Below are 10,913 nucleotides of genomic sequence, written 5' to 3'. Positions count from 1 at the left end.
TACTAAAAAATAGAGAACATGATTGGAGTTGCCCTAACAATACCAACAAAATTATTGAGTCTTTGGCTCGTAGGGAAAAGTGAAAACTTTCAACTTTATCATGGGTTGGGCTTTCCCATTTTTGGGCCTACTTACTAATGTGTGGGTGTAACGCCTCAAATCTGCTAATAAAACTTAGTGTCTTGATTAGCGTGTCGGGAGGACAATAATTGATTCAATTGTATTATTACATGATTAATTGCGATATATGTGCATTAGTACTTAATTACTTGAGTTATAATATAATGTGAATATATGTATATATATATATGCATGTTTAGGTGAATTAAATATGCATGTGGGCCCGTTCTTGTTAATAATGACATATTTGTAATTTTTGACCCGTTAAGGGTATATATATATGTGTGTGTATGTGTGTGTGTTATGTTTGTGATATGACTGAGACCACAGTATTGTGGAGATATATGTGAGATGTGTGATCTGAGGCAGTCATAGGGAGCGGATTAGTCGAATAGTCACAACAAGGTCAAATACCCAGCTCGGGGTGAGCCTAGGGGTATTTTGGGAACTTGGCGTGTGTTCGGGATTTACTGGGTAACATATAGTTATTTGGGTATGCCAAGGTTAATTGGAGATCTGTAGGAATACTCGAGGGATTGGCGGGAGTGGTGCAAATGACAGAATTTCCCTTGGTGGTATTAAAGGGCTAGGAGTTAATTTAGGGGCAATTTGGTCATTATGGTGCCAAGGGATAGGCATAGACTTAAGACTCTACAGAAATAACTAGAAGAGAAGGAACTCAGCCCTATTCCCTCATTCTCTCTCTCTACTTGGCTCTCTCTCTCCCTTGGTGTACTTGGAAGTTTTGGTGAAATTATTAGGGAATTGGCTGAGGATTTGAGGAAACTTGAAGTTTGAAGTGCTTGGGTTTAGCTTAGGGTCAGACTCTCAGTTGAGGTAAGGATTTTATTATGACTTTTGTTAGTTTTTCAATTGTGATTTAAGGGTTCTCATGGGGGTTGGGCCTTAGGCTGGTTTGTGGATTTTAGTGAGATTATGGGATAGATTTTGGGGTGTTTATACTGATTATGTTGCATTGATATGAATTCTAGACTAAACTTTGGGTTTAGGTATGGATTTGGATGGATTTTAGTGGAATTGGCTCAAGAAAATGCAGGGGAGTTCTAGGTTTGGAGATCAAGCCGTGGCCTTGTTCTTCAGGCGTCGCGGCCCGTGTGCATGAGAAAACTCTGGAGGGTCTCTGAATTTGCCCAGGTGCCGCGACGCAAGTAGGGCGCGCCGCGGCCCGCATCCCCCAAGAAAGAGCCTTGGGGCTCTCTGACTTGTAGCGTGTCGCCACCCTAGGGGCTGGGCCGCGTCTCAAATCAAGGGAAATGGCCAAAATAGGGTTTTAAGCTCATGAACTGAAATTTAAGGGCTTGGGAAGGATCCTACTACCCAGTTTAGTAGAATTCGGGGTCCCAGAGGCTAGAATATTATTCCGAAGTTTTTAATTGGTTTAGGGTTTGATGGATATTTATTATTATTGCGTTGTGACTAGGTTTTACTGCTAAGGCTCGGGTTTAGGGGATCGTGCTTGAGATCACACTATACGGTCAGCTTGGGACTCAGGTAAGAAAATTGTTTGTGCTCGTAGAGCAGGCATGGCTCGATTATCTTTGTTTAGTAATGTATTTGAATGTCTGTAATTTCTGTGTCATGTTTATGTGTTTGTGACTAATCGGCAAAGGCCAGGTTCGGCAAAGGTTGGGTTCAGCAAAGGCCGGGATCGGCGAAGGTTGGGATCGGCGAAGGCCGGGAACGACAATAAGCATAGTGAATGCAGGTCGCCATGGCATGGCCATCTAGGGTGTTGTTGTAACGACCCAAACTCGCTAATAAGGCTTAAGGGCCTTGATTAGTGTGCCTGAAGGGCATAATGGGAATTATGTGTGGTTTTAATGATTAAGATGCATGATTATGATTTAAAGCATGTTATATGACTATTTGAATATCTGAGATGCATGACTATGTGTATTAGTATGCATATAGGCCCTGATTAGGTTAGAAGGGCATAATCGTAATTTTGGCCATTATGGGCATAACTGTATTGATATATGTGATGATTGTCGAGACCACATTATTATGTGGATATATCTGTGATCTGTGACTCGAGACAATCCTAGTGAGCAAAGTAGCAAAAAAGTCATGGCGGGGATTTATACCCGGCTCGGGGTGAGCTTAGGGGTATAAATGGGAATTTAGCAAATATACCGGAGTTTATCTTGACATTGAGGAATGTTATTGGTGATTAAATAGGTATCGGGAATTAAGCGGGAAATATTAGAGACACTCGAGGAGTTAGCGGGAATTGGGTAAAATGACTAGAATGCCCTTAAGTGGATTAAAGGGTTAGGAATCAAGGGGAGGGCATTAAGGTCATTTGGCTTTCTAAATATGGGAATTACTGAGACTTTATGTTAGTGGGAATTGTAGAGAAGTGTAGAAGTCTGAAAAAGAAGGAAAATGAAGGGAAAAGAAAGGGAGAAAACAGAGAGAGTTTTCTAGGTCGGTTTACATTTCCTTCATCTGTTTCTTGAGGGTTTCTGGAGCAAAGCTCAGAGGAGAGCTGGGATAAACTAAGCATCAAGGATTCTAAGCTAAGTTTGGGGAATTGGCAGAGGTTTAGCAAGGATTCATCAACACTTGAGGTAAGACTTTAGAGTTCTTCAGTTTCTGTTTCTGGTTTTTGAGCTATGGTGTTTAAGTTAAATTGGATGGAAACTTTAGGGAATTCAGGCCTAAGGCTGAGGAGGAGCAAGCCAAGGAAGTCTAGAGGCAACTTGTGGTTGAAATCCCATTAAAGGTATAAAATTCTAAGCTCTAACTTTGATGTTCAACTGGTTCCTGCTGAGTTTCATTGTCTAGAAGTGGCTATGGTGAATTTTGAGTTTGGGGATGCATGTGCTTGAGTTCTAGGTATTTGGGGTGCTTGGGATGAGTGGAGTATGGCCATAAGGTTGTTTTTGAGTTTGGGAAAGATTTGGAGGAGTTTTGGTTGGGGTTGGTTCGAGAAAATCGCAGGAGGGAAAAACTGGTGTTAGTCTGCCTGTGACTAGCGCTACAGCGCTAGCCTTTGGGCGCTGTAGCGCTAGGCCAAGCTTGTTGATGGGGTTTTGCTTCTGTTTGTAGCGCTGTAGCGCCCTCCCATGAGCGCTGTAGCGCTACCCTGTCTTCTAAAGGGGATTTTAGGGTTGTTTGCAAGGGCTTTTGACCTAGGGTTTGGGGTTTGATTCCACCACCTTGTTTGGTGGAACTAGGACTTCCCGGGGGCTCGAGATTGGCCCCGAGGCTAGGTTTTGGACTTGAGGATTGATGATGACTTTGTCCCATGGTTGTGTTTAGGTGAGCGCTAGGGCTTGAGGGGGATCGTGCTCAAGGAGTCGGGGGATCAAAGCTAGTGAATTGAAAGGTAAGAGAACTGCACCCGGTTATATGTTTATGATGGGACTAAGTGCTCCCGATACTTGTATCATGTCAATGATGGTATTACGCCATGAGACATGTAAAAGCGGCCTAAGAGTGTCGTACATTATATTTGCGCACGGGGCGCGGCTTGGCCACTGGTAGCCGAGGACAGCTTAATATTCACTGAGCTCAGTTTAAGCGGGCCGGAGTTAGTGGGATAACGGAGGGAGCAGCCTGAGAGCGCTAGCCCTAGTTATCATTTGTGCAGTGATGTGTGATATGAGTTGATATGTTTAGCATGTTGAATACTTGATTATACTGAATGACTATATGGTTGAGATTATGTGATGCAATGTGAGATATTGATTTGTCTGTTGATTGCTTATGCTCTGTTGTTATGTTTTCTTGCTGGGCCTTGGCTCACGGGTGCTACGTGGTGCAGGTAAAGGGAAAGGCAAGCTGGACCAACCCTAAGATGGAGGGCCGCGGGGTGGAATGTACATAGCCAGCTGTTCGATAGCCATGGTCGAGGAGTGGGTCAAGACAGGGATTGCCTAACTGTCTGTTTTGCCTTAATATGGCCTGATATTGTGTATAAACCTTGTGTCTTTTGTAAACAGTCTTTAAACTTAATATTTTTGGGATCCCATGTAGACCAAAACATTTTTCTAACCCTAGTTCCTTTATAGTTTCAGTGACACGATTTTAATTAAATGACTTGATTAGCAAGTCTGACACTTTATAAACACACAGTGTAACGGTCTTGGCTATCCAGGGCGTTACAGTTGTACTCACCCGCTCGGTGAAGACCGTGAACCTGGTGCCTGGTAACGCACCTAGATCGACTTAGGCTGCTGTGTTAATAGTCTGTTGTATCTGTTTTTGTTATGCGTTTACTGGAATAAATTATTATATATTATGTATGTGGAGTTTTCTCGCTCGGTAAGTAACTTTTGAGTTGTAATTATATTTTAAACAATGTTTTGGGAATCCGTATGTAACATTTTTATAATTTTAATGAATGTCCAGACATTTTCTCTTAGAATTTTATTAATTGAGTATTTAATTTAATTTAATCACACTTTTAAACTAAAATCTCGATTAATGAGCTAATAACACATTTTAAAATCACATGTTATGAGCTAATAACACATTTTAAAATCACATGTTACCGACTCTAAGTAGTAGAGTGTTACAATGGGCCATACATCTTTTCAGCCCATTCTCACCAGACGAATTATTTGCATGAAAAGTCAAAAAAGTTGATTTGAATCAAATTTGAATGGTCAGATTGCCACCCAATCCCATCTCCCATCTCTCATTTCAATATTTTTGAACTTGTTTATGTTATCTTTGGAAGCAAAGCCCATGATTAATATCCATAAATTTTGCATTAACATTGCTTTTAAAAGAAACCGAGACATAAAAGAGTGGACAAGTGAATAGAAAAATAAACAAAATTAATCATTCAAGATTATCAAAAACCTACTTTAAAACTCAAAAACGCTGCAAAATTAACAATCAAAGAACATTTAATAAAACAAAACAAAAATACAACATGCTATATCAAAGTTTTCATCCTAGAAAAGATTGGCACAATATAAATTGAGGACCAAAAAAAAATTATATCCCAGTCTTGCGCAATTCATGAGCTCCATGTGCAAAGTGGCACCTCTCCCCAAATGTGCATGAGCCTTTTGTGAAGTTATCACATATTTTGGTCTTAAAATTGCTTCCCGTACTGGAGGAGTGACCCGTACCACCACCACCATGATGGCTCTTCGTGTGATTTGCAGCCATAGATGATCCAACATTCACGATTAGCTCACGAACCATCGTACTGGCCTGCTTAATCTGATCGAAGGTTCCCTCGAGCTCAATATTCCTCAAGTTAGGGTCTGTCTCGTGATCTCTTATCGAAAGTTTTGCACCTGTGGCACGACATATTTGTTTCGAGTTCACACCATTTTTCCCAATAATGGCTCCAGCAAGTGAAGAATCAACACTAATTTTGGCTGTGGATGATGCTCCGAAGCTGGCTGCAAGACCATGTGAAGGAGGAGGCTCCATCCTACCACCCATCCTGCCGCGGTGATCTTCGTAGGATGGTAATGTTGGCTTGCCAAGCTCCCACTCTCCGTGAGCAAAATGGCATTTTTCACCAAACTTACAGCCTTCTGCTGAGTTGAACTTGTTGCACAAGCGGGTCTTGACAGCTTGGGGAGATGAGCTGTCTGGGAAAGATGGTGGAGCTACAGGGTTTCTAGCGGATGGAGGGAGGGCTGGGCTGCCACCAACATTGATTAAATGTGACACAGTCTTCAAGCCACCGGGAACATAATGCAAGAAGTGGCAACCTTCACCAAAAGGGCACCCGGCAGTACTGCATAGAAATATGAATCTAATGTGTCAGTTCAAAAGTTCAGATAACAGTGTGAATTTGGATTGATTAAAAAAAATTCAAGAAATCTATTTAGTAAGTAGTATCTCTATCATGTGCCACAAACCAGAAAACCAAAACCATGAATCTGTTAGATATTATGGGTGGCAGAAGTGTGACTTTTTCTTTTAAGAGTTTATAATCTTAATCCATACAAAAAAGAGGATGGGTAAACTAAGTAGTACGAAATTGATGAATGCTAAAGGACTGGTTGAATATATTTTACAACTTTATTAAATGTGCTTTAAACCCCATGAGGCCAAGTAAAAAATTCGTAAAACTGAAACAACTTGCTGGTGGTAACCAAAAGGAGCAGGTATATACTCCACAGATTGTAAAACATCACAAAAAAACAGAGAGAATGCTAACGACACAAATGTACAAATCTTATGTTCGTTTCTTTTATATGCTGAATTGCAGATATTGAGATGTATACTCCACAGAATGCAAAACAACATGACGTATTGTGTAATTAAATTTTCTTCTGTTTTCTGTTTCGTTCTTTCTCCCTTTTCTTTTTTAGCTTTTCCTCTGGTTCCACATATACAACAATCTTTCACCACAATACTGACAACTTAGTGGCAAAATCAGTAGGTCCACATCACTATCCTTTTACTTGAAAAGATTGTATTTGAGATTACATGTGATTTGTGACCATTATATGATAGATAGGTTTCTGCATTCCATACAACTGCATTAAATTTAGATATATTGCAGCAAGTAGTTATGAACTACATCTTGTCATTCAACCGTATCTGTTCATAGTCTTTGTTATCATGATTAGAACAGAGAGTACAACCTGTATCACAGCTTTAAATGCTAATTCCATTAGTCCACAACATAATATTTTAGTTGCAAAAATTGTGTAAAGATTTTAATTAAATTGGTATGAATTTATCAATAGGGAAAATCACATTAGACTATCTATTTTAGACAAGTTAAGATTTGAACCTGAAAAACTTTGTGCATGGCTTCGATTTGCTTCCTATACCAGGTGTAAAGGACTCCATTTCTGTTGAGAGCATTAATTATTTCCCTCAGTTAAAACTACTGTGAATTATTAATCTTCACATTTTTAAATATATTTAACACCACCATATTAGTATTCTTATTATTAGTATCATTATTATTACAAAACCTATTACAAAGTTCCACTAGAATAACCCAGAAAATAAAAAATAATGCTTCATTTTAGGGTTTGAGATTTAACCTGCCTCTCTCACTCAGTTGATAATAACAGTATTGTATACCAATTCAACTCAATTTTCCATTACTCTAAAATCTAAATAATAGGTTCTATCTTCTACACTTCAACTCTATTTTCCATTACTCCAAATTATCCATTTGCCACCAAACAAAAATAAGAAAATAGACCCCAAATACACAAAAACCTTCGATTAATCACCTCAAATTGGTAATTAAGCTTGTCGAAGAAAAGAACATAAAAGCAAAACAAAACCTAGCTTACTCAGATCGAATAACAGAGCGAATTCATATATGTATAAATATATATCTACAATATATAAAAGAGGAAGAAGAAAGAAAGGAAGAAGAACCTGGCTTAGACTTCTTGAAACCGCCATTGCCATTAAAAGAAGCATCAAACCTGGCTCTCTTGCGACCACCTTCATACTCCATTTTATTGTAACTCAAGAAGAAGGATACAACCAAAAGAAAGAGACAGACAGACAGAGAAGTGGTGGAATCTGCGAGAGGAGGAGAGAGAGAGCTAGGGTTCGGGGACGGATAGGTAACAGTGAAGAAGAGAATAAGGGAAAAAGAAATGGCGGAACTGATAAATAGATTTAAATGCAGTTCATTCAATATTTGATGTTACCCGACAAAACAAAAAAATTGATGCAGTAATACTAGGTGATGATCACACCTCCTCGCTCGCTCGTGTTGTGACTCACGTGCTGTGCGTGTGACGTTACCAGATTCGTACACGTGTATGCACCTCCAATTTATGGGCCTCTTTCCTCCTTTGTTGGGTTTCACCTTGGACTAGGCCCATTTTGTTAAGATCCCATAATTCGAATTTTCTTCATATATAGCACTTTTTTTTAGTTCATAACATGGGAATAGATACCATTTTGCATTGAACATGAACAAATTCCCTTACAATATTTACAAGAATCTCCAACTTGATATTAAAAGGGAAATTTGATAAATCATGCTTACATTAGCTTAATAATTAAAATTTGAACCAAAGTTAACCACCATATGATACAAATGCTCATCTTTCATTTAATACCAAAAATACCCCTCTCATAACAAAATCTCATACCTTTCCTCTCTAAAATCTTGCAAAAAAGATACACATGGGTAAGTGATTTTCTTTGATTCTTGTTGTTGTTGGTTGTTTTTATGATTTAGATTGCTGTTTAGATGTTGGATCTGTAGTTTGTTGGTATTTTTTGCTGTTTTTTGGGTGAAAATCGTGGTCTGTGAAAATCTGCGTTTTTTTGGGTTCCTTGAATTTTTTTCTAAATGCCCGATAGTGTCCGATATAGGCCCGATGCAGGGACGATAGTTGTTGAGTTTCAAGGTTAGTGATGAGGTCCGATGGCCACCCGATGCTTGCCCGATATGTTTTGGTTACCCGATGGTCATTAAGGTTCGATGGCTACCCGATGGTTGCCCGATATTTATTTCATTCTACAAACCCTTTAAGTACGATAATGGATCGATACTAGTCCGATGCATGCCCGATAGTTGTTATTAAGTTAATGCAGACCTATTAGTACGATTGTACACAATGGTACCCGATAAGTGCCCGATGCTTGCCCGATAGTACGATGGTACACGATTTTACCCGATGGTACACGATAGTGATAAAAAAAAACTTAATAAAAACCGTACCTTTCGGCTTTTCCCCTGCCCATTTCCCGTTCCCTCCCAAATCCCAACTCTTCACTCCCACAAAACCATCGAGCAACATAAGTACTCACACCCGACGCTTCTCTCTCCCTCACCCACCATCACCCGACGCTGCTCTCTCCCTCACCCGACGGTCGGAAAAACCCCCACCGGAGACGTAGAAAAACCAAGCCCCAACCCCCACTGGAGACGAAGAAAAACCAAGCCCCAACCCCCACCGGAGACGAAGAAAAACCAAGCTCCAACCCCTCACCGGAGAAGAAAAACCGACACCCCATTGCACAAAAATGTCTAGGGTATGTGTTTTTTTTAATCTCTTCTCCATTGAAAAATGTTATAGTATGTATTGTTGAATTTGACTGTGTTAAATCTGACTGTGTGAAATCTGATAAACCGTAAAATTTTGAAAAAAAATTCTGGGTTTTTTTAGAGGTACGATAGTGGGTCGATATGGGTACGATAGTATTTGTGTTTCTCATAACTTCAGGTTGAAGATGAGTGTACGATAGGGGTACGATAGTGGTTCGATGGTGGTACGATAGGTTGTGTTTTCTGATAACTTGAGGTTGAAGATGGAGGTACGATAGGGTACGATGTGTGCCCGATAGTGGGAACAAATTGTTGTGTATGTTATAATACGATGGTGTACGATGTGAGGTACGATTGTGCACGATAATGTTATAGTTCTAGTTTTCCATTGGTGTCCGATATGGTGCGATAGATTCCGATAGTTGCTCGATAGTATATTGCAGAATATAAAATTTGATGTTTTTTTTGTTATTCTATTTAATTGGGTATTTATTTGTTTTATGCAGAACTTAAGACCTCCACAACTGATAGTTCCAGTAGAGGAACATTTTACGGGACGTATCACTTGGCGCGGCAGTTGGTACTTTCCAAAGATTAAAGCAAAATTTATACAGTGTGGTTTATTGGATAGGGTGAAGGAATCCCCTTTCAAACAGTTCTTCATGGCGGAACCATTAAATTTTTCTGGTGCCTTAGTCCATCAGTTGTTGTTGCACAAATTCAGAGGGGAGAAGACTGACGAAGTCCAGTTTTATATTGGGAAAAAAAGATGTAGATTTAGCCAATTGGAGTTCGCTTTAGTTACTGGTTTAAATTTTGAGGCCGGACCGTCTGAAGCTGAGATTAAAGCGAAGACCACTTCGGATCGGTTGATTCTTGAGTACTTCAATGGTCATTCCCCAGTGAGCATAGGGCAACTGCGCAGAACTTTTGAGAGTTGTCAAATAGTTGATGAGGTGTACAAGATGGGTTTGTGCTTATTAGTTGAGGGTGTTTTGAAAGGTCGTGAGGAGAAATTGATGGTTTGGACTGACATGCTGAAGATGGTAGACGACGTTGACTTCTTTTTCCAGTACCCGTGGGGGAAGATATCATACCAGAAGTTGTTACAAACTTGTCAAAAAGACTTTGTTGAAATGAAGAAGCATTTACAGAAGAAGATTGAGAAAGGAAAGACTCAGAAGGAGGCCAAGTACTCTATTTATGGGTATGCTGCAGCATTGCAGTATTGGGCTTTTGAGTCCATCATTGAGTTGGGTCAGGATCATGCTATGAGATTGGGCCAAGGCATACCAAGAATGATCAACTGGCAGAGCAAGGAGAAAGTAGAGATACACAAAGAGCAACTTATTAAGTTGTTTGCCAAAAAGGTGAGCTTTTACTTTACTTTTGAATGTTCTATATTTTTTCTAGATATGCAATTTTATGGGTACTGCACGATAGGAATACGATAGAGTACGATTTGAGTACGATTATGGGGCTATTTTGTGGTTTTTTGTCAACTGTTTGAAAACTGACTAAGTGGTACGATTTGGTACGATGATGGTCCGATGGGGGTACGATATGTATTCTTTGTTAATGTAGTAGTAGAGGTACGATATTGGTACGATGTTGTACGATGATGGTACGATAGTTAGCAAGTAATTCTCACTTACGGGTACGATATTGTTATGTTATGGGTACGATATGGGTACGATAATTGCATGATATGGGTACGATATGGGTACGATTGGGGTACGATAGTTTATCATTTTTCACAGATGAAAATTACTTATTTTTTATATTGTTTTACTTTCCAATCTAAATATGCATTGTT

At 39.6% G+C, this 10,913-nt stretch overlaps 1 protein-coding gene across 2 annotated transcripts; it reads right to left on the bottom strand.

Moving 5' to 3' along the window:
* Nucleotides 1-4,982: 4,982 nt before the first annotated feature.
* LOC133794659 (zinc finger CCCH domain-containing protein 14-like) lies at nt 4,983-7,746 on the bottom strand. 2 transcript variants are annotated; one of them, XM_062232006.1, is made up of 3 exons: nt 7,465-7,746; nt 6,860-6,920; nt 4,983-5,851 (listed from the first exon to the last, which is right to left on the bottom strand). In XM_062232006.1, the coding sequence occupies exons 1-3, from the start codon at nt 7,544-7,546 to the stop codon at nt 5,092-5,094; spliced, it is 903 nt and encodes a 300-aa protein (XP_062087990.1). In that variant the 5' UTR covers nt 7,547-7,746; the 3' UTR covers nt 4,983-5,091. The 2 variants fall into 2 exon arrangements, with proteins under 2 accessions (XP_062087990.1, XP_062087991.1); XM_062232007.1 differs by lacking the exon at nt 7,465-7,746 and having other exon boundaries at nt 6,860-6,948.
* Nucleotides 7,747-10,913: the final 3,167 nt, after the last annotated feature.

Source organism: Humulus lupulus, chromosome 8 (assembly GCF_963169125.1).
Source record: "Humulus lupulus chromosome 8, drHumLupu1.1, whole genome shotgun sequence".
Classification (NCBI taxonomy): Eukaryota; Viridiplantae; Streptophyta; class Magnoliopsida; order Rosales; family Cannabaceae; genus Humulus; species Humulus lupulus.
The sequence above is the reverse complement of the archived record's forward strand: the minus strand, read 5'-3'. Positions and strand labels throughout refer to the sequence as shown.